Source organism: Eurosta solidaginis, chromosome 3 (assembly GCF_040869045.1).
Source record: "Eurosta solidaginis isolate ZX-2024a chromosome 3, ASM4086904v1, whole genome shotgun sequence".
Lineage (NCBI taxonomy): Eukaryota > Metazoa > Arthropoda > Insecta > Diptera > Tephritidae > Eurosta > Eurosta solidaginis.
The window spans coordinates 263,995,477-264,020,482 of NC_090321.1; the positions used below are offsets into that span (position 1 = coordinate 263,995,477).

The following is a 25,006-nucleotide window of genomic DNA, read 5'->3' on the forward strand; positions in this document are numbered from 1 at the left end:
AAGCACTGCGAGGGGAACAGAATTATAACCACATAGTAAAACCGTTGAAATGAATTGTATCTTTTCAAACTCGAATAAAGCATACACAATTGTTGCATTCACGGCGGTTGATTTCCATATTCCTCGTGTTCCAATGACACATGAACCAGATACGGATACAGATTTAACATGCAAATGTAACAACGATGTGATCCATATGGTATGATATGGTTGATATGATCCATATGGTTCACATTGTTGTTGCATTTGCATGTTAAATCTCTATCCGTATCTGGTTCATGTGTCATTGGAACACGAGGATTGTCTCTGAAGTCTTTCTAGTTTCTAGGACAAAGATTATCTCTGAACATTTTAACCCTATGGCTTCGTCTTGAATACTGTTTTATGTCAACTTTGCAAAAAGTGCGGAAAAAGCCTTTCATCAAGGAAAGAACGTATTGTGACGAATATTAGTATCACTAAGCTAGAGATGGGATTTTACCGGGTATTTACCATTTTTATGGGTAAATACCACGAAAATGCCCGAAATATTCCTTTGTTGTATCTTTTTTTGGATATTTAAAAATCACTTGAATCGAGTCTGCTTAGAATTACAATTCAGCACTTAAATTTTTACGTCGTTTGTAATTAAACAAATTTCGTTTTGATTTTAAACAAACAACCCAGCAAACACTCGAAGTCAACAACTAGTCCGAAAGGAGTCCGAATTTTGGATCGTTTGGACTCATTATGAACTCATTGAGGAGCTTGAAGTGAATTTGGTATGACTCCAAACACGCTCATAAGCAGCTCAAATTTTGCCTATATCAAATATGAGCCTTATTGGCTGCATATTCTGCCAATTTTGAGTCCTATAGTAACACTATTTCAGGGCTTCTAGTAGGAACTTTTGACACATATCCGAAGCGGAAAACATAGAGGAGAAAATTGTTGTAATAAAACTGCCATAAGGATAAGATAGAAATGAAATTAGTATTACTTGAATTATATTTTTATTTGGAATAAATTATCCCAGAAAATTTCTGAAATTTTACTCCAGAGCTGCCTAGTTTACTGATTTTAATATTTTTCGTTTGTTCAAGATTTCTTCAAATTTGAATCATAACAGACTCATAGCTGATAACATATCTCCGGCTGATATTTTTCACATATTTCGGACCCATATTGGACTCCAGAATTGTGAGCGCTTATAGAATGTTTATAGGGTATACATATTTACGCAAAATAGGTATCATTTAATAAGAGTTATAAATGTTACCTTAAAGAGTGCCAGTAGAGGCTAAATATAAACTGTTTTAAAGCCTTTTAAGATTCATATCGAACTCTTATTTAGATTTACGCTCTAATGATATATGTAAATAGGCTCATATGGAACGATTGTTGCAAGAAGGGAAATACATTCATTCCGGCCTCTCAAATGAGCTCATATCGACTGTAAACGCTCTGATTTAAATATTTTTTCTAACTTTTTTGTGTTTATAATGTTGGCTGGGTAAACTAAAATTTTTGAAACGGCATGTATTATTGGGTAAAGATATTTGAAAAACGCTGGATTACACATTAAAACTAATTCGATAGCGCAATGGATAACCACCCACACCTATGTAGGACAACTCGGGTACATTTTTAATTGAATTTGCGTGCTTGTTTCCCATATTTTGTAAAATTTTATTTTTACCCTTCATTATGGTAAATATTTGGGTATTTACCCATTTTTACCATATATAACCAATTTACCGGGTATTTACCATTTGGGTATTTACCCCTATCCCATCTCTATCACTAAGCTGATACTAAGTAAATAAAGGCCAACAACAATAAAGCAAGCTGCCACTCTAAACAAATCAATCATCATTTAAACACATACATATATACAAGGCAACGAAGAGATACTCACAAACACGTGTAATCATCAGCCGAACTAGTACTCACTATACACACGCATATGGCTACAAACTACAAATATACATACATGTACATATATGGCTGGTAACCAAGCATGAAGTTCGGGAAATTACTAGACCTTAGGAGAAATGGGTGAACGAGGAAACCGAGTGTATAAAAGCAGCGCAAGCTGAGGCATGACTAATCAGTTTGACTTGAACACGCAATTAGTTGTGAAGTATAAGTGTTATTGTAAAGTACTCTCAAAGTAGTCTAATAAAGAACATTTTGCATTTCTGAATATTGGAGTTATTTATTCGACAATTTAGCGATTCGAACGTTTGCAGACGGTTTCAAACACGAGGAATTTCCCTAAATTTGTTACAGTATATGTGACCCGGCCTATGAAAAGGTGGTTTATGACTCAAAAAAGAAATTGCGAGAAACAGCTGTGAAAGATAAAAAAAAAAAACTATCGAAAAGAGAAAAAAATGGAAATTTTTTTTTGAGTCATGAGCCACCTTTTCATAGGCCGGGTCACATGTTATATTACACATTATCACACAAACTTATCCCTCATAGTTCTCAAATCGCTAATTTAAGAAAATATTGCACATTTGAATTTAATACAGCAAAGAAGTTCGACTAAAGGAATTTATAACCCAATATGTTACAGTAAATGTAAGCTTCGTTTCAAATGATTTATTATGTATGCAAACATGTAAAAAATCATCTACTGACACAATGTGCTTATTACAGTTTTTTGCATAGTGCGCTGGCAGTAAATTTCAAATTATTAGAAAAGTATTACCAAACCATAAGTTAAACCAATAACTTTAGTTCGGTTTTTGTGTAGAGGTTATTACACTTTGAAACGGAGTCCAGCCCCAAAATTCCAACATTCGCTAACGCTAAAACTCCATCGCCAAAAATATCCAAAATTGTATCAAGTGCGCGGAAAAGTATGCAACATTTAGTACCATATGGTCATAAGGAATAACCGCCTAAGTCCTATGTAAAAGTATTGGAGTTAAGCTGTTATTCCGTGAGACCATATGGTAATCTGCGCCTTGATACTGTTTTAGAAATTTTTGGCGATGGAGTTTTAGCGTTAGCGAATGTTGGAATTTGGGTCACGGTTGCCACTTTCGTCCATTTTGACCAAAAATGGTCCCTTCCAACCCATATGGTCCGGTGGTCCTTTTTCGGCAGTAGCCACGATTTTGGCACCTTTCTTTCTTTTTCACTCAGGTAAAAATTTACAATATTGCCCAGAGATGTAAATTTATCCATTCTCTGATATTGCCCGAAAAATTTGTCACACTTTCGTTAACCCACATATAATTTTGATTTTTGAATTTAATTCAATGGAACTCTCGCCACAATAAATTCCTCAGTTAATACTAAAATGTACCAGAACAATGATATTGCATCTAGGAGATACTTTAGGCGAGGCATTAAGAAGAAAAGTGTTGGCAAACACATTGGCGCTAATTGTTGATGAAACAACCGACTTAACAAAAAAGTATCTTGTTTCATAATAATAATAACATTGCGATCGGTTTTCAGAAACTTAATGAAAGATTTTTGTCACTAGTAGAGCTAAAAGTATGTATTTCAAATGCACCTGTGCCTCTTACGAAATTTGACAGAGCTTGCTACTGATGAAGCCATTACTATGGCCGTCAAGTTAAATGAATTGAAAACTAAGTAAAAGAATGAAACTAATTTGGGTAATTCTATACGACAGCATAACACTCCAAAAATATCGGGAGGGGTGTCAAAAGAAGCGGGTTCCAGGATCTCGAATCCGAAAGCGGAAGTAAAAAAATTCATTTCTGTCGTAAGGTATTTTCATAAAAACCTAAAATGGCCCCGGAGTGCTCCGAAACCGGTGGTGGGATCTATAGTATTTTTGCGCTGAACACCTTTCTGCATTGGGGGCCTTCGACCGCGCTTATAAAAAAATTACTCTGTGTGGGTCCAACACCGGTTTGGAGACCAAAACTATATCCGCGCAAAACGCTTTTACCCACAGGTTTTTTGTTGGTACAACAAAATCATCAAAATTACAACAACCACATGGAAAATTTCAATTTTGTATGCAAATATCTCCGGAAAGAAATAAAATTTTTTCCGCTTTCGGATTCGCGATCCTGGATCCAAAGCGCGTCTTTTTGACCCCACTCCAACCTCACCTATCCGTGGCGAATCATGTTTCGTTAACAGCCGAGGCTCTGGCGACCCTGAACTCCTCATGGATCTAGGGGGTGGGAGAGCGGTATGGCCAAGAAGGTCGCATGTGGTCATAACAAATCGTTCCCGAGATGGTCGGGCTTGGTACCGGAACGTACCGGATCTGCATCCGGCAAGGGACCATCAACATCGATAACACTCCCCAAGGCCTTCGGGGAGTGTCCTTATCGCTACAGTAACAACAACAACAACAACATCCCTCCCGATATATTTGAACGTGTATTAAGAGTTTCATGCTGTCGTATAGAATTACCCTAATTTTTTTTATATTAAGTGTACTTGCCACTCACTTAATTCAAGCATACCTAGAGATATTATTCCGAGTTTGTGAAGGAATAACTATATCAATTTCCCAATGTAAGGCTGACGACAGAGTGGAAGCGAGAAACGTTGCTATAATATAAACATATACAGCTATTAAAATTAATTCCTACGGAAAATTGTAAAAGTTGTCACAATGCCAGAAATGTTTCAAGCTTGTAAAATATATGGAAATAAAAATTGCTTCTTATATAGCTTATAGCGAGCACTTTGCCGTCACCCCAGCGGGTTAGAGGGTCAGAATATACCCGCGGTAGGTATCCGCGGCGAATCCTGTTTCACTAACAGACGAGACTCTGGCCTCGTTCCATGAGGAACTTGGGGTGGGGAGGGAGGGATGGCCTGAAGGTTTAATGTGGCCATATAAATCGTTCCCAATATGGTCGGGCTAGTACCTTAATGGTGCTGTGTTACCGGAGCGTGCCGGATCTGTATCCGGCAACCATCACATCGATAACACTCCCCAAAGCCTTCAGGGCGCAACCTTATCGCTACAACAACAACAACAGCACTGTGTGTACAAAGAAATGCTATGCCTTACTTCTCGTTTGGCACATCGACATTTAAATCTTTCTCACCCAGCTCAATGAGTTCAAGGAATTCCAGAACTACTGTGGTGTTAAGCCATGCCAGGTAATTGAAAACTAAATATTTTAACTGGAAGGCAGAAATACTTTTTGAAGGCGATAACTTTAAAAGTGTACAACGAATTGCGATTAAAAAAATGTATTTTTATATTCAGCTTTTGAAGCAAATGCAAAAGAGATTTGATTTCGAAAGAAATGTTTTGTGTAAAATTATTCCCGTAGGTGCTAGCAGAACTCGCATTAACCCCTGAGGACTGGGAAGACAACTCACACTTACTAAATATAGGCTCTGATATGAAGTTTATACGTTAAGGGGAAAGAGCATATACTAAAATAGCACTAACAAAATTGCTTACTTTCATTTATATATTACTTCATATTTTATTTCATTGCAATCAATAACACAATGCCGAAACTAAGAGATTTGTGAATAAAACTAGGTTCACAACGTTTTGTTCGTGAAAGACATAGATTTAACCTGGAAATGTGAAAATATAATGCCATGAAGTACACTTAATTTTTGTTTTTTCAGTTTGAATTAAAGCAAAGTTGTTGTTGTTGTAGCGATAAGGTTTCTCCCCGAAGGCTTTGGGGAGTGTTATCGATGTGATGGTCCTTTGCCGGATACAGATCCGGTACGCTCCGGTAACACAGCCCCATTAAGGTGCCTGCCCGACCATCTGGGGAAAGATTTATATAGCCACATTAAACCTTCAGGCCATACCTCCCTCCCCACCACAAGTACCATGAAGAGCTTAGGGTCGCCAGAGCCTCGTCTGTTAGTAAAACAGGATTCGCCGCGGATAGGTGAGGTTGACAATTGCGTTTGGAGAAGCTATATATTGCGCTGGCAACCTGAAAGGGTTGCGCTACACGGCCCCTTGAATCTGGTATTTAAGTCGCCTCTTACGAAAGGCATACCTAGCGGGGGTATATTCTGACTATCCCGCAAAGTATTCACTATGTTTAGTAAACTTTTATATAGGAAACCAAGCAAACATCCTAAAATTTTATATTTTACAACGAATACGACCCTTGTGGTCCTTTTTATACTCAGTTGAGCAGAGCTCACAGAGTATATTAAGTTTGATTGAATAACGGTTGGTTGTACATATATAAAGGAATCGAGATAGATATAGACTTCCATATATCAAAATAATCAGGATCGAAAAAAAATTTGATTGAGCCATGTCCGTCCGTCCGTCCGTCCGTTAACACGATAACTTGAGTAAATTTTGAGGTATCTTGATGAAATTTGGTATGTAGGTTCCTGAGCACTCATCTCAGATCGCTATTTAAAATGAACGATATCGGACTATAACCACGCCCACTTTTTCGATATCGAAAATTTCGAAAAACCGAAAAAGTGCGATAATTCATTACAAAAGACCGATAAAGCGACGAAACTTGGTAGATGAGTTGAACTTATGACGCAAAATAGAAAATTAGTAAAATTTTGGACAATGGGCGTGGCACCGCCCACTTTTAAAAGAAGGTAATTTAAAACTTTTGCAAGCTGTAATTTGGCAGTCGTTGAAGATATCATGATGAAATTTGGCAGGAACGTTACTCTTATTAGTATATGCACGCTTAATAAAAATTAGCAAAATCGGAGAAGGACCACGCCCACTTTAAAAAAAAAAATTTTTTTAAAAGTAAAATTTTAACAAAAAATTTAATATCTTTACAGTATATAAGTAAATTATGTCAAGATTCAACTCCAGTAATGATATGGTGCAACAAAATACAAAAATAAAATAAAATTTAAAAATGGGCGTGGCTCCGCCCTTTTTCATTTAATTTGTCTAGGATACTTTTAACGCCATAAGTCGAACAAAAATTATCCACTCCTTTTGAAATTTGGTAGGGGCATAGATTTTATGGCGTTAACTGTTTTCTGTGAAAATGGGCGAAATCGGTTGATGCCACGCCCAGTTTTTATACACAGTCGTCCGTCTGTCCTTCCGCATGGCCGTTAACACGATAACTTGAGCAAAAATCGATATATCTTTACTAAACTCAGTTCACGTACTTATCTGAACTCACTTTATCTTGGTATGAAAAATGAACGAAATCCGACTATGACCACGCCCACTTTTTCCATATCGAAAATTACGAAAAATGAAAAAAATGCCATAATTCTATACCAAATACGAAAAAAGGGATGAAATATGGTAAGGTAATTGGATTGTTTTATTGACGTGAAATATAACTTTAGAAAAAACTTTATAAAATGGTTGTGACACCTATTATATTAAGTAGAAGAAAATGAAAAAGTTCTGCAGGGCGAAATAAAAAACCCTTAAAGTTTTGGCAGGTATTACATATATAAATAAATTAGCGGTATCCAACAGATGATGTTCTGGGTCACCCTGGTCCACATTTTGGTCGATATCTGGAAAACGCCTTCACATATACAACCACCACCACTCCCTTTTAAAACTCTCATTAATACCTTTAATTTGATACCCATATCGTACAAACTCATTCTAGAGTCACCCATGGTCCACCTTTATGGCGATATTTCGAAAAGGCGAACACCTATAGAACGAAGGCCCACTCCCTTTTAAAAATACTCATTAACACCTTTCATTTGATACCCATATTGCACAAACGAATTCTAGGGTCACCCCTGGTCCACCTTTATGGCGATATCTCGAAACGGCGTCCACCTATGGAACTAAGGATTACTCCCTTTTAAAATACTCATTAACACCTTTCATTTGATACCCATATCGTACAAACGCATTCTAGAGTCACACCTGGTCCATCTTTATGGTGATATCTCGAAAAGGCGTCCACCTATAGAACTAAGGCCCACTCCCTCTTAAAATACTCATTAACTCCTTTCGTTTGATGCCCATATTGCACAAACGAATTCTAGAGTCACCCCTGGTCCACCTTTATGGCGATATCTCGAAACGGCGAACACCTATAAAACGAAGGCCCACTCCCTTTTAAAAATACTCATTAGCACCTTTCATTTGATACCCATATCGTACAAACAAAGTCTAGAGTCACCCCTGGTCCACCTTTATTGCGATACCTCGAAAATGCGTCCACCTATAGAACTAAGGCCCACTCCCTCTTAAAATACTCATTAACTCCTTTCGTTTGATACCCATATTGCACAAACGAATTCTAGAGTCACCCCTGGCCCACCTTTATGGCGATATCTCGAAACGGCGTCCACCTATAGAACTAAGCCCCACGCCCTTTTAAAATAATCATTAACAGCTTTCATTTGATACCCATATCATACAAACAAATTCTAAAGTCACCCCTGGTCCACCTTTATGGCGATATCTCGAAAAGGCGAACACCTATAAAACGAAGGCCCACTCCCTTTTAAAAATACTCATTAACACCTTTCATTTGATACCCATATCGTACAAACAAAGTCTAGAGTCACCCCTGGTCCACCTTTATTGCGATACCTCGAAAATGCGTCCACCTATAGAACTAAGGCCCACTCCCTCTTAAAATACTCATTAACTCCTTTGGTTTGATACCCATATTGCACAAACGAATTCTAGAGTCACCCCTGGCCCACCTTTATGGCGATATCTCGAAACAGCGTCCACCTATAGAACTAAGGCCCACTCCCTTTTAAAATACTCATTAACACCTTTCGTTTGATGCCCATATTGTGCAAACAAATTCTAGGGTCACCCCTGGTCCACCTTTATGGCGATATCTCGAAACGGCGTCCGCCTATGGAACTATAGGATTACTCCCTTTTAAAATGCTCATTAACACCTTTCATTTGATACCCATATCGTACAAACGCATTCTAGAGTCACCCCTGGTCCATCTTTACGGCGATATCTCGAAAAGGCGTCCATCTATAGTACTTAGGTCCACGCCCTTTTAAAATACTCATTAATACCTTTCATTTGATACCCATATCGTACAAACGCATTCTAGAGTAAACCCTGATCCACCTTTATGGCTATATCCCTAAATGGCGTCCACCTATGGAACTATGGCCCACTCCCTCATAAAATACTCTTTAATGCCTTTCATTTGATACACATGTCATACAAACACATTCCAGGGTTTCCCTCGGTTCATTTTCCTACATGGTTATTTTCCCTTATGTTGTCACCATAGCTCTCAACTGAGTATGTAATGTTCGGTTACACCCGAACTTAACCTTCCTTACTTGGTTTCTATGAATTTTGGTCCCAACCGAAAACATGGTGTGGCAACCGTGATTTGGGTGCAGAACTCGCTCAGTTTGACGATTTTTTTTTTTTTTTGCCCGACATAGCTTTTTCTTTCGTCAATTTACTTTGTCTGATAAAATAGAGACTTCGTGGTTGCCTTTTGATCTAACAGCGAAGAAACGCTTCGAAAATACGTCGGAGCCATTCGAGTTTGTTTTGTTCGTTTTTTCGGCCAAATGACAGTCGGCGGTTAGATGAGATTATGAACAACGGTTGCCAAATGTAGTGGTTTGCTACCACTTTTATGGATGCGTCTCCATTTACTATATTTCCGAATCTTATAGGAAATTAGTGCGGTCGAATTCAAAAAAGCAAAATGCAGTTTTTAGCTGACGTGTACTCGTTAAGTAATAATGAGGATGTTTCTATTCAGGGCGCCTCAAATTGTGTATGACTATGATTATGTTATAAAAAACTAAAAAAATTGTTAATCAGGCCAATTCACTGCCAATTTGCGTTGTGCTACTTTTGATTTTTCCTATAAATTGTTGGGACGGGACCTACATGTTTGATCTGCAAAGCGATGATTTTCCGCCGAGAGGCTTTTCATGACAGAAATTTGCCAACTTTTGGGTCAACTCCGTTTAGAAATACTGTTTCTTTTCCTGGTCTTTGAACCCAGGACCTTCGCAGTGGTAGACGCGCACGCTATCACCACACCACGGCGGCCGTAATGGACTATATACATATACCTATGAATTCAGTCAAGAAACCATCAGTAGAATTTTTAAAATTCTTCCCACAATAGTTTATGTTGTAACAGGTGTTTTAATTCCTATACTCTATAGCTTTAATGAAATAAATACATCAACACGTATACAAAACATATTCATAATGTGTTTGATATTCTACGAAGGTTGCATTTTATATTTTGCGGCTTGCCAACACTACATGTGATTAGCTTTAATTAGATATTTTTATCGTAAGGTGTGGTATTTTTTGGCATAAACTTGCATATAACGTTTTCACTTAACATTTTCGTGCGATGATTTACTACGATTTTCGACATGGATTATCGAGACAGGAGTGCATCAATCAAATTACTTCTACTTTTGGTGTTGAATCACCACACTTAGCCACTGTGAAACGATGGTACAACGAGTTCCGACGTGGCCGCCAATCTTTGCAGGATGAATTTCGTGAAGGTCGTCCAAAATTGGAGGTTGTGCCAGAAACAGTTGATAATACAAGACCGTCATGTGTCATATCGCGAGATAGAGGCATCGTTGGCCATTAGTGGGACCAGCATACATTCAATATTGCATGAACATTTGGGTAAAGAAGATTTGTTTTCGTTGCTCAAAAAAGGACACGTGTCGATTGGTGTAAAGAAATGTTGAAGAAATTTAGCCTTGGTGGATCAAAGCACGTCTAAGACATCGTAACAGGTGACGAATCTGGGATCTACGCATACGAGCCAGAAACAAAAAAGCAATCGACTTCATGGGTGTTCCAAGACGAGCCTAATCCAACAACAAGAACAACGCAAGAAGCACCTCAAAGCAAATGGTCGCCTGTTTTTTCGGAAAATCTGGTCATTTCGCAACAGTCAATTCTGAGTGTTATACAACCATTTGTTTGCCAAAATTTTTTGTAGAATAAAGGAAAACCAACCGCCGAAGAAAAATCATTCTCCACCAAGACAATGCGAGCTCTCACGTATTGATTCACACAAGAGCGTATTTGATAACTCAAAAGGGCGAATTGTTGGGTTATCAGCCTTACAGCCCTGATTTGGCACCTAATGATTTCTTTTTATTCCCGAACATCAAAAAAATTCGTGGTCAACGTTTTTCAACGCCTGAAGGAGCTGTAGAGGTGGGCTCTTCTGAGTAGCAAAAGTGCTTTGAAAATTGGTTCGAGCGAATGCAGAAGTGTATTAACTTGGATGGAGAATACAATAAAACAATGTTCCTTAATATTTGACTGTGTTTTCATTATTAGGCGGAAAATATAAAAGGCAACCCTCGTATATGGTAAATATTAGGACATTTATGTTCGGTTTTTAGTGCAAGTTTAAACTCCAGTTAAAGTTGACGAAACTAAATGTTATCGAACAAAGTATCAAAGTTGAAGACTAGTCAACTTTAACTAGAATTTTAACACGCACTAGAAAGCCGAGCCTAAGTTAAATAATAAATAAATTTCGATTTTTTTACTAACCTGATAAACTAAATGCTTATTGCGAAGTACTTCTGAAATTATAGCATGATTATCATTATGAGCGCTTCCTAAGTCCGTTGTAGCTTTTGTTTCAAATGAGCGTGGCTTAAAATTTTGTGCCTCAAGAAAGCTTTGTATTGTAGCAAAATATTCCAGAGCTGTATCTTGTTTTACGCTATACGGCACTACATTACTCTGCCTATCAACAGTAGCTATCTTATAATGTACTCCATCAATTTGGAATATATTGGCTACATTCAAATCGGTGACGCGGCGTACTTGCACATCTGGCCACAAGTGAAATTGTAAAATACATTCTAATCCAATCGTTGTATTCTCTGGCTCATAAGTTAGTATCACATATTTCTTATTGCTATCTAATCCACTAAAGAGTGTGTTCTTCACATCATCCATTGACACACTCTGGAAGTTAGGGAAATTTGGCAGATTCGCTGTACCATTTTCAGCTGCTACACTTTGCGCCATATTTGAAGCAAGCTCATCTATATCAAAGAGTGGAGTATTACCTTGTCCATAGTTGCCTTCTTTATACATGTAACCAGGTGAAAAGTAACGTAATGTTGGATATGCAAATATTTCGTAATCACGGCATATACCAGTATTTTCAAATGCATTACAATCGATAGCTGCTACAAGTAATGTTTCCCGCCATGGGTATAAACGTTCCGCCAATGCTTTATAATATGGTGCATATCGTTGACAATGACCACAAAATGCATTATAAAATTCAACTAATACGGAACGATTCTGGCGTAGCACAGTGTTATTAAAATTACTTACTGTAAGTATAGCTACTTTACCATTTTCTTCATAAAGCCCAATTAGCGGAGCTTCGGATGTGCCACGTAAATCAGGTGGTACTACATTTCCAGATGCAAGAAGCATCCATTGTCCGACTAAAGTAAGTATTAATGCTAATTTCCCGGTTGAGATACAGCTTTTGGAAATCATTTTTGTTGTTGTTTAAGTGCAACTAATGGTTGTTTGTATAGTGCCAGCGCGAAAAGATTTTTCAGGTGGCTGTTTATTTTTTAAATACACGTACAAACTGTATTACCTGGCTATTGTTATTGTACCTTAACTCCCTCTATTTCAAGGCCTTTAAAAGCGGATTTCCACGTTCTCTAATTGGTGCTTTTTCGTCACATTCAGGTTTGTTTCAATAGCAGGCACTCTACTACGACGTTAGCTTTTTTTTATAAATCTTTAATATTAAAAAAAAATTACTAGAATACAACACCAAAAGACATCAATTTCACTTATAAACATTTATTAACTACCGTTAATGTTAACAAATACAAGATAACTAAAGTAGGTGGTAAATGGAGATTGGGGCAATCGTGATATGTGCTCCCCAACCAGTGCTGCCAAGTCGCAATGTGACAGTAGCGAAACGTAAATTTGTTTAGATAATTCGACGGCGTTTATAACGTTTGAATTGTTTATTCGTGCTTTTATTCTTTAAGTACTAAGTTTGCGTTGATTTACTTTATAACGCCATGGCATTGGTTATTTGCAACTTTTATACTTCAATGCATTTTTTTATACACAATATGCGAGTTTAAGGGGCTCATTAATGTTGACTTATAACCATAAAACCATAACCAGATAAAGCAGCTGATCGAACCTACCTTATGGAAATCAAAGTAATCTATTAAAGGGTCAAATAATGGTGTCTTATAACCATAAAACCATAACCAGATAAAACAGCTGCTCGAACCTACCTTATGGATATCAATGTGTACCATTAATGGTGCCATACCATAACGTTAACGCCATAACCATACCATAGCCAAAGAATTGGTTTTTGGTTTCCCGCCATATCCATAACCTAAAAATACTTGAGTTGGTGAATTTAATAACTTTTTGTAGATTTTATTCATTGTTTTGGATACGTTATGACTAAGAGACTTATTTTTCGTGGAATATGTTTGTAATTTTTTGCGTTTTCTTCATTTTTATGAAATTTTCACGATTTTTAGGTTAAGGCACCATTAAGCGATCACAATGGAGATGGTTATGGGAATGGGTATGGTTACGACTATGGCGTTAGGGTTAAGTTAGTTTAATTGCCCTTAACTTTGCCACTTTCGCAGAAAAACAGTACCCGTAAACTAGCTAGTCCCCAGCAAAGACTATACTCGTAAACTGGCTAGTAAAATTACCCTATCTGTAACGATGAAAGACGCAAAATCTTCAATCCAATATCTCAAGAGCATCAGGAACTTTTGTGACCATTTCATCACATATCGTACATACTTATGTGATTGCCCATACTGCTCACACATATAGCGCAAATATACAGAAGCTTTAGGGCTATACTGTATCGTACAACCTTTTTGGGGAACAGGCTGGAATTTTTGTTGTTGGCCGATAGTTTCGGTCAGTAGATTTTTGCAGGGTGAAATAGCCCAATCTGTGACTAACAAATACAAAATTGCGCATTACGCATGTAAACAAAAGATCAGCTGCGCAACTACGTCACACTTGACTGCTTCAGCGAATGAAAGAAAGAGAGAAAAATGGAAAATGACGTAAAAATTGCCTATAAAAAACAGCTGAATTAATGTTTACATACGCAATGCGTCACCTTCTATAATTCCATCATGTTGGGGCTGTACCATGTCGGAACGATATAAGGTGGTGGTACCATGGTGACATACCTACAAACATAAATAAAAGTTCCATGTACTTTATTTTTGTAAATTCGATTAACAAATGCCAAACTCGTACTGCGCCGGAAGTTGATGTATAAAATCAGCTAAAAAAAGTTTATAATCGGCCGCCCCGTGCTGCCACCTTGTATCGATCCGGGTTAAATTCTAGTCACCTTTAACTGTTCTTTAAACTCGTACTGAAAAAACCGGACGTAAGAACTCAAGTCTTAAAGCTGGAGACATTGGTGCTTTATCGGTAACCGTATCGGTAACCTTCAGCTGATTCGACCAACCTTATGTGAATCAATGCAATCGATTATTGGTGCCGCTAAGATCGTAACCGTATCGTAGCCAACCAATTGGGTTTTGGTTTACCGTCGTAACGATAAACAGCTGATTACGTTAGGGATACGGATACAGCGATACGACATACGGCACCAATGACTCCCGCTTTACCAATCTCGCATTATTTTTGTTATTGTTGTAATGCTTAATTGGAATGGGATTCAAGGGTTGTCTATCGAAATACATAGCTTTACAGCTTCTGCTAGTTCTGGAGCGTACTGCATCTTAAACGACTATGCTAAATGATAGTGACCAACACCATCATTTAAGTGACGTACCTAACGGATGGGTAACCCCCTTCATGTCAGCGCTAAGCTTTGTAACGGACGTGAACAAATAAGCGTGAAAAGGAGCACCGCGCAAATTGAAAGAGAAGCTTGGCCTGAATCTCCTAGCGGGTAAATCGGACTAAGTATACATTTTCATTTTGTTATGTAAATAGCGTTCAGGCATTAGTGAGACTGCTCGTAGCAATATTTGGCAGGCCTACAACTTCCGTGATCCGTTGGCCAATTGCTTCGTGCATTGCCTGAAACACCTCTTCGGTGCGTGTGCACTGAGGATGACACTAATATCAAACATGCTACCCAAGATTATATACATTGTCATTGTGTTTTTTGTTTTCGAGGTATGTAGGTCACCCCACCGGGAGCTGATATCTTAACAATCAAAGTTGTCGTCAGTGCGGTTGAAATAGGGGCTGAAATTATTTTATTACACAGTGTTATGCCAGACCGCCTCTATTTCCACACCCACAGTAATTACAGTGAACATTGTACTCAGTGTAAACTCAGAGCTCCGAATTCATAGCTAATTTTAAAGCAATCGGCCAGCCGCTTCTATGCTACGCGTTTCCGATTTGGCCACCGACTGGAAGAATATGCAGGCCTCTTAAAAGACTGCGCTCAATACCACCGCGGGATATCTTCTTCTGTCTCCAGAACATCATCTATACAGTTAAGCTAGAATACTGCCCATAAAGGGGAGAAATGAAGTTTATGTGTACCCAGAAACCTGGACATCCTGACTGGCCTGTTCTTCTTTTTTAAACTAAAGCCAACTGGGAAATCGCAGAAAGGAAAGATCCCGCCATCCGTTGGCAATATCAGCTGGTGACTGGTCCCTTGAAGTTCCTAACTCTCCTCTATTAACAAACCGACTAGTGTGCTTTTAGTTAGTAAGTAATTACATAAATCTTCTGGAGTCGAAATCGGTGCAAACACCCGGTTGCTCGGGAGTCGAGCTCCTATATCACAAGGCCGGTAACAAAGACTATTGAAATCAATGCTTCGAACACAAATGTCTGCAAATTTTGGTCTATATTTTCAAAATTTTATCCACGGTCTTCACCCATGAGTAACACGATATCCACTTAGACTGCTTATCAGGGCCGCCGAGAGAAAATCCGGGCACGGGGGAAAAAATACGGGCCCCCATACTAAAATGAACGAATTCTCAAAATCAAAATTAGCATCTTTTACAAATTTATATGCATTTGTATATACATGTATATTTAAGCGTATACATGAATACGTATTAGGCTGGGTAGATTTATTAACCGATATCGCGCCATCGATTTTTCGATTGGGTTTGCGCTCAGGAAGAAAAAGTTCCACTACGCATACCCAAAAAAATAATTTTCGAGCCTGCGGAAAAAAATAGCGAAAGGGTCATTTCCGACCAAACCCCAAAAGATATCTGTTTTTTTCCAAAAAACTGCTATCTCCAACGGTTTTACATACACACATACATTTATATCGCTGTATAAGAATTTGCATCATACGGAATTTTTCTGCTACAACAGAAAACGAATTCAACTTTATGCTACAAAGCCGACGCCAAAAACCAACAACACCTTATGCGGGGTGCAGATACGTTAAGATATTTTTAATATTTGTTGAAATTTAAAATGATTGCTATCTACGAAAGGTGTGGTTTGTTTTTTTTTGTAAGCAAAAAGCTTGGATAGCATTTTGAGATTCCCGGGCCCCTCCAAAGCACGGGGGTAATGACCCCCTCGACGTGCAGACGACGTGTGACGAGTGTTACAGTTAGCCCAGAACAACAGCTACAAAAGTGTGACCATTTTAAGAATTTCTCCCTCCCTCCGCAAGGAGCTACTCGCTAAATTTTTTAACGATTTGCGAAATTTTGAAGCAGAACCCCTGGATTTATCCAAAATGTCCGAAACGTCGATTTCCTTAAATACATACAAGCAAAACCTTTCCAAATAGTTTTTTTTAATTATTATATTACAAGCCTCCCAAATACTCATTCGCAACTTTAGGATATTGTTCCAGATCGGCAAACATTCGATTGACGACAGCAGTAGGTTTCGATATTTATAATTGTAGAAAATGTGTTACTCTGAAGTTCCACCGCCGCCGATAAAGTGATAGGCGTAAACCTCTAGTATATACATACTTGATTGGTAATGCCTGGTTGTTGTACGACAAAAGATTTCATCATCTTTTTGTACTAATTTCCAAGTTCGGAAGATTTTTGAAATTTTCACTATCCCTGGACCTTCCTTCCTTCCTTAATTGGCGCTTAACCGTCTAAACGGTTATGGCCGTCCAAAAAGGCGTGCCAGTCGCTCCGCCAACCAGCGCCAATTGGTCACACCAAGGGAGTTTAAATCGTTTTCCACCTGGTCCTTGCAACGGAGTGGGGGCCGCCCTCTACTTCTGCTTCCATAGGCGGGTTCCGATAGAAACACTTCTTTCATTCGCATAACATGGCCTAGCCAGCGCAGCCGCTGCGTTTTAAATCGCTGGACTATGTTGATGTCTGCGTATAGCTCGTAAAGCTCATCATTAAATCTTATTCGGTACTCGCCATCGCTAACGCGTAGAGGTCCATAAATATTTCGAAGAACTTTTCTCTCGAACACTCCCAAAACCGCTTCATCTGCTGTTGTCATGGTCCATGCTTCTGCGCCATATAGCAGGACGGGTACGATAAGTGACTTGTAGAGTATGATTTTCGTTCACCGAGAGAGGACTTTACTTTTCAATTGCCTACCTAGTCCAAAGTAGCATTTATTGGCAAGATTGATTCTTCGCTGGATTTCAGTGCTGATGTTGTTGCTAGTGTTGATGCTGGTTCCCAAATAAACGAAGTCTTTTACTATTTCGAAATTATGGCTGCCAACAGTAGCGTGGTTGCCTATCCCTGGACCACCACGAAGAAATACTTCAGACCGGACTTGGAGATAATTTCATGAATCATGATGTTCAACTTCGTTCTGAGAGAAAATCGCAAGCATGACAAAGGGGAATCTAATTGCGAAAAACAAAATTTTGTCAATTTGAAAATCTCAAGGTGCACATATGGAATTTGTTTGAACGTCAAAACAAAGGCGCGGGTAAGTTTTGCAGCTTCTTATCCACAGGTACTCGTAAATTTAACTTGACGTCGATAGGAAAGTTTTCAAGAAACCTAAAAATGTTTGTTTTAGTTAGTATTTAATTGAACTTAATTTCTAAGAATTCATGTGCTAAACACCGTTTAATAATAACAAAATATGAAATAACAATTAGTTATTATCACAGGTGTTGGGCTCATGAATTCTTAAAACCTAGGAAATTTTAAATCAACTTACACATTAAAATCAGAGGAACTTTACCACTTGACTATACATACATAGTTATGTACATATTTCATAATGTTAATATTTAAGTAACCGTTTCTTTCTAAAAACAATACGAGTAATTATTATGTTCAAACAAGAGTTTCTCATTTTAGGCTGATCTTGAAATGGCTATACGACGTCAAATGCTATTCAATGAAGTACCAAAAGTAAATAAAATACACGGTGAACAATTGTCAGCGTTGCAGAGAATGCTACAAGTATTGCAAAACTATCATCCACTTGGTTCAAAAGGCGATGAAATCTTAAGTCACCTTAATAAATTTGTTTTTAATGCAAAAGATAAATTATCTGGTGCAAATATTCAAAATGAGTTAGAAAAGTTGAATAAGAAACTTGGTCCAAATAAGTTTGTTGGTTGTGTCACCTCACAGCAATATAAACGCAGCTATACATGTTCACTATGTACGTTCTTCCATTATTTAACAATGAAACTGGAACGTTTAGATATTTGTGGCGAACCATCAGAAGTTGTAAGAGCCATACATAGTTGTTTGAAAGTGGTTTATACTACCTTCGTAGGCCAAACTTGAGCTTTTTTCAATTTAAAAATGACAGATTCTGAATCATTCTTACTGATTTTTCTAATAAAAGAACTGATTTCATTGGTCGTTTCAACAGCAAAAACTGTCAATATTATGAAAATGGATGAGCAAATTTTAAAGCGAAATTTACGCTCACGGCGCTCAATACTACTTCTTGTTATGACTAAAGTGTCACAGAAATTTCTGTAATATCAACAGACACTGTTATATTTCACAGTTTTCATTTGTATATTAAGGGTGACAGTAATAATTGTTAGTTAGCATACATCGTGATGTGGTGGTAGCGTGCTACGCCTACCACACCGAAAATCCTGGAATCAAGGCCTTGAAAAAGAAACAGCTAAAGCATTACAAAAATAGTTTTTTATTTTATTTAGTTTTTTAGAAGACATGTGACTTGCATGAACTTTTTTTGGTTGATTCCACTGTTAATTCAGAATCAACAATTGGTGCAAAGTTGATTTAACAGCCATTTACGATGGATACAAATTGTCGGTTGATTTTACAAGCTTTTTTCTTTCAATATAGTTCTTTTTATGCTACTGAAAAAATCAATGCTACTGATAAGTCAAGAAGCAACACTTAAATTTACGAAGGAAAGTATTGGCAAATGCGACTCTATTTTGTAATATGACTTCACCGTCTGGTTTATTGCATCATGATACGTGCATATTATTTGTAGGATTAGACATCAATCTTTAACCTTTAAGTGCTTTTTAGAATGTGTAATTTGGGATATTTTACTACCCCTAATTTTTTCCAGTAGTATAGAGCTAGCAATTTTAAACGGTTTTATTTTATATATTTAGCTTGACTTGATAGGCCGGCCGGTCGGCCGTTGTGAACGAACTTTGTAATTAAAATTTAAGTAACTTCCCCATAATCTACAAGCTTGAAACTTGGAATATAGTTCAGAACCCGATCACAATGCAATACTAAGATAAAAAAAACTCCGATAGGTGGCGCGTGAATCGACATATTTCAAAAAATCGTATTTATGGTCCGATTTGGTTCATATTTGGAACACATAATACATACAAGAATAGAAAGCGACCTATAAAAAAAACGCCGCTAGGTGGCGCAAGGATTGAGATATTCAAAAAAATCGTATTTGTGCTTCGATTAGGCTCATATTCGGAATACATATTACATACATACATGAATATAAAAAAAGGCAAGGAAGGCTAAGTTCGGGTATAACCGAACATTACATTCTCAACTGAAAGCATTGGAGACAAAATAAGGGAAAAACACTATGTAGGAAAATGAACCTAGGGTAACCCTGGAATGTGTTTGTATGACATGGGTATGAAATGGAAGGTATTAAAGATTATTGTAAAAGGGAGTGAGCCTTAGTTCTATAGGTGGACGCCTTTTCGAGATATCGCAATAAAGGTGGACCAGGGGTGACTCTAGAATTTGTTTGTACGACATGGGTATCAAATGAAAGGTTAGCTTAGGTTAGGTTAGGTGGTAGTTACCCTGATAAGGATAGCTCACTTGGACAATACGAAGGTCAGTTGTGATACCACATACACCAAAAATAACGCTGACTTAGATCTAGCTACTTAGCGAATCGTTGGGTAGCAACGATAAAGCTCCGAATGATACCGATCTCAACATTCTATAAATCCTCGGGAGATCCAATTGAGTCGCGACCGAAGTACTTTCGCCTAGTTCCGGCAAAAGCTGGGCAGTCAAGCATAAAGTGATTTGGTGATTCCACCTCATCATCCTCCATACAGCTGCAGCAGGATGGAGTTTCCAGTATATTGAGACGTACCGGATGGATACCCATGGGACAGTGTCCTGTCAAAACCCCAATGACCATTGATAGGTGAGCCTTAGTGAACCCAATTATTTCAGCAGACCTCCTGCCATCCACTTTCGGCCAGAAAGATCTTGCTACCCTGCAAGACGTGGTGTCCGCCCAACGTTTGCTGAGCTGACTCGAGGCCCAGCTATGGAGGAGCAATCCACAGGTGGCCAGCGGAATCCCGAAATCCCTACAGCCGTCTTCATCCAGTTCTGTTGTACCGATGCGGGCTAAGAGATCCGCTTTACAGTTACCCGGAATATCACTACGGCCCGGGACACAGATAATCTTAATTGTAAAATAATTCGATGCGATCGCAAGCGAGGTCAGGCATTCCCAGACCACCCTCGATCGCACTGTAGTTGAGCTCAAAGCCTTGATAGCCGCTTGCCTATCAGAGTAGATGTTAAATTCCGTAACCGTAGTAGCACTGTATAGCATTTCATCCACCGCAGCTTACATTTAGCTCTTGACAAAAGTTCTGAAATCGGGCACCTTATATCTCCTTGTAAAAATAACCAATTCCGTTTTCCCGGGTTGACCGCCAATCAACATGATTCAGCCCACTTAGCCACAGTATCCAGGTAGCCCTGCAGAACATTGGGCAGGGTGCCAAGAAATTTGCCTCTGACTAGGATAGCGAGGTCATCTGCATAGGCAACCACCCGCGAACCATTGGCTTCCAGCTCCACAAGAAGCTCGTTGACTACCACAACGTAGAGCAGAGGAGATAGGACACCTCCCTGTGGCGTCTCCGGGCACACCTTCCTTTTAATTATGGCCCCTCCCCACTCCGCTGCGACAATTCTGCCGTATGTTTGCTTATAAATTCAACCAGAGCCGCCTCGACTCCTTTGCTTTACAATCGAATGGAGAGCCGTTTCCGTCGATCTGCCCTTGCAGTACGCATGCTGTGAAGCCGATAGTAACCCCCGAAGTATCCTTTCCCGTAGGTAAAGGTCAATAAACCGCTCGAACGTCTTAAGAGGAAACGACGAGAGACTGATTGGCCTGAAATCCTTAGGTGATACATGAGAGCTTCTGCCGGCCTTCGGAATGAAGATAACCCTAACCGTGGGCCAAGATTTCGGGATATAGTTAAGCCTGAGGCAGTTAGTGTAAATGATGGCCAGCCAGTAGCAGGAAATCCCTAAAGACTTTTGAAGTTGCGCAGGAATGATTCCATCCGGGTCCGGAGACTTATAGGGCTTGAACGAACCTATAGCCCAGGTTATTTGCGCAACTGGAACATCGGGAAAATGATTGTCCAGTAAAAGCCCTAGGTACTCCTTGCTAGTCATCGACCAGTCCTTACCATCATCTCTCAGATACCCCAGAGGAGCGGAATTCCTAGAGAGTATTTTTCTAAGCCTCGCAGATTCATTGCAGCCTTCTTCGCAGAAGCTTCGCCATGAATCTCGCTTGGCTATCCTTATTTCGTATTTATAAATCCCCATACTCACCTTATAGAGCTCCCAGTCCGAGGGTAGTTTACTCCTCCTGGCTCTGTTGAAGAGCCGCCGACTGGACGCTCTTAGGTCGTCAAAAGAATCCCACCACCAGGGCGGTTTGCCCTTCTCCCTGTAAATGTTCAATTGACAAGACAGTTGAAAGGCGCTATTGCTTGCCGAGGTTCGGTGTTCCACCAGAACGTCTATCTCAGATTCGGACAGGTCCGAACTAACGGTAGGCGCCGCAGGCAACAGCTCTCCACGCTTCTAACAATACAAGTTCCAGTTAGTACTTTTAGGGTTCCTAAAAGATATTTTACCGGGACATTCTTCGTTCACCGAGAACTCAATATATCGGTGATCAGAGAAGGAGTGCTCGTTGAGAAACCTCCAGCCAGATATCCGACCTTCCAGTTCAGTACTAACCAGGGCAAGGTCCAGTACCTCCTCCCTTACCGCAGTAATAAAAGTCGGGTCATTTTCCCTATTACATATACAAAGCCCCTCATCTACAATTAAAGTAAATAAAGACTCACCTCTAGTATTGGTATCCGAGATTCCCCAGATGCTATGATGGGCATTAGCATCGGCACCGATGATCACGCCAACACCTCTCCGCCTTGCCTCAGCGGTGATTTCGTCCAGTATCGCAGGTGGCGGTCCAGCTGCGTCCCCATGGGGCATGTACGCTGAGACCACTGAGCTGAGACATTGCTGAAATTAGAGAGAATAAAAGCTTTAATATATTTTTTAACAAGCACACAGGATCTAGGCCTACCTTCATCCAGAAATCTTTCTGCCTAGGACTATATCCACTCTACCTTTTTCAAGGCAGAGCAACAAATATGCGGAAGCCGCCTTAGAGTGCTGAAGATTGATTTGACGGATTTCCATCAAAACCGCTCTTCTTCCGCACCCCACACTTAGCGGATTCGTGTTAGTCTTGTCCATTCTAAAAAGTCCCCCCTCAAGGCCACTATCCGGAGCCGATTGTGTGGTCGCCCTTCAACGGTCTTGTGGTTGTCTATGCTACGCAGGGAATCCACGCGAGGGTTGACGCATTACCTTATGTGTAATGCGTTCAGAGCCAGATCGGACGCAAAGCGGCAAAATTTTCAACCGCACCTACACCACCAACTTAAGGGACACGGAGCCGGAACGTAGCTTCAGTCCCGCCACGGTTTTAACGGGACGTGGGCAGGTGCAGCATTAGCCTACCAGCCATTTCGGTAGGATTTCACCCCGACCTACTAAGATGGCAGAATACCGCACCTACCAGCTCAAAGTCATCAAGTCAAAAATCAAAGTAATTAATCAAAAGCCCTAACAATCCAGTTCGTCACCGTTGTGTACCGATCTTGTAACTTAACAGAGGTCTCCCTCCCCTGAGCTCGGCTCAGGGGTGCGGGTTTTATCGAGTTGTCCTCTCTAGATCCGCCATTATCAGAAGCAAGGGCACCTCGTGCAGGGCGTGATAACTAATCACGCGTGACAGCTCCTCGCTATGGCCGGTCTAAGACTGATACAAATGAAAGGTGTTAATGAGTATTTTAAAAGGGAGTGGGCCTAGTTTTATAGGTGGACGCCTTTTCGAGATTTCGCCATAAAGGTGGACCAGAGGTGACTCTAGAATGTGTTTGTACGATATGGGTATCAAAAGAAAGGTGTTAATGATTATTTAAAAAGGAGTGGGCCTTAGTTCTATAGGTGGACTCCTTTTCGCGATATCCCCATAAAGGTGGACCAGGGGTGGCTGTATAATATGTTTGTACGATATGGGTATCAAATTAAAGGTATTAGTGAGGGCTTTAAAAGGGAGTAGCCCTTTGTTTTATATGTGAAGGCGTTTTCGAGATAGGTAAGTTTTTGTTCGACTTATGGTATTGAAAGTATTCTAGACAAATTAAATGAAAAAGAGCGAGGCCACGCCCATTTTGAAACTTTCTTTTATTTTTGTATTTTGTTGCACCACATCATTACAGGAGTTGAATGTTGGCATAATTTACTTATATACTGTAAATATATTAATTTTTTGTTAAAATTTGACTTTAAACAATTTTTTTTTAAATGTGGGCGTGTTATTCATCCGATTTTGCTAATTTTTATTTAGCTCATATATAGTAATGGGCGTAACGTTCCTGCCAAATTTCGTCATGATATCTTCAACGACTGCCAAATTACAGTTTGCAAAACTACTAAACTACCTTCTTTTAAGAGTGGGCGGTGCTACGCCCATTGTCCAAAATTTTACTAATTCTCTATTCTGCGTCATAAGGTCAACCCACCTACCAATTTTCATCGCTTTATCCATCTCTGGTAATGAATTATCGCACTTTTTCGGTTTTTCGAAATTTTCGATATCGAAAAAGTGGGCGTGGTCATAATCTGAGTTCATTCATTTTAAATAGCGATCTGAGACGAGTTCCCAGGAACCTACATATCAGATTTCACCAAGATACCTCAAAATTTACTCAAGTTATCGTGTTAACGGACAGACGGACGGACGGACATGGCTCAATCGAATTTTTTTTCGATACTGATGATTTTGATATATGGAAGTCTGTATCTATCTCGATTCCTTTATACCTGTACAACCAACCGTTATCCAATCAAAGTTAATATACTCTGTGTGCAAAGCACGCTGAGTATAAAAATCGCCGCCAGGTTGCGCAGGGATCGAGATATTAGAAAAAATCGTATCCGTGGTCCGACGTGTCCAACGCGTTAATTTAATTGTCTGATCTACGCCCTAGATTGAGGAGCGTGATGACTAGTACCTAGGATATATGTACCTAATTATTTTCTAGCTCGCTGCCGTTTGCCCACTCGTTCCTCTCTGGGGTTCTTGTTGTATGTGCAAATTCAAGAAGGTATCGGGGACCTGCTTCAGGATCCGGATGTGACCAAACCTGCAGTCCCTCCAAGGTTCAATAGTGTCGAGCCTTGCCGCCTTGCAGGAGGCACAGTATTTTCCATACAGACCAGTGGGGAGAAGGAATAATATGGTTTCAAGAGCTTTTGTTGGAGTGGAGGGAAGGGCGCCACTAGTAGCATTGCCGCCATCCTCTGCACTCTCGTT

The 25,006-nt window shown here is 39.4% G+C and overlaps 1 protein-coding gene across 2 annotated transcripts in view; it reads right to left on the reverse strand.

Annotated features, from left to right (window-relative positions):
• Qsox1 (Quiescin sulfhydryl oxidase 1) overlaps nt 1-12,829 on the reverse strand; it is a 46,746-nt gene extending 33,917 nt beyond the window's left edge. Inside the window, exons 1-2 of one of the 2 annotated variants that reach the window (XM_067776242.1) lie at nt 12,519-12,829; nt 11,441-12,434 (exon numbers count right to left, since the gene is read on the reverse strand). In XM_067776242.1, coding sequence (XP_067632343.1) covers nt 11,441-12,412 — 972 coding nt within the window. In that variant the 5' untranslated portion in view covers nt 12,413-12,434; nt 12,519-12,829. Of the gene's footprint in view, nt 1-11,440 lie in introns of both variants that reach the window. The other variant, XM_067776241.1, reaches the window with a different exon arrangement.
• Between the last annotated feature and the right edge of the window lie 12,177 nt (nt 12,830-25,006).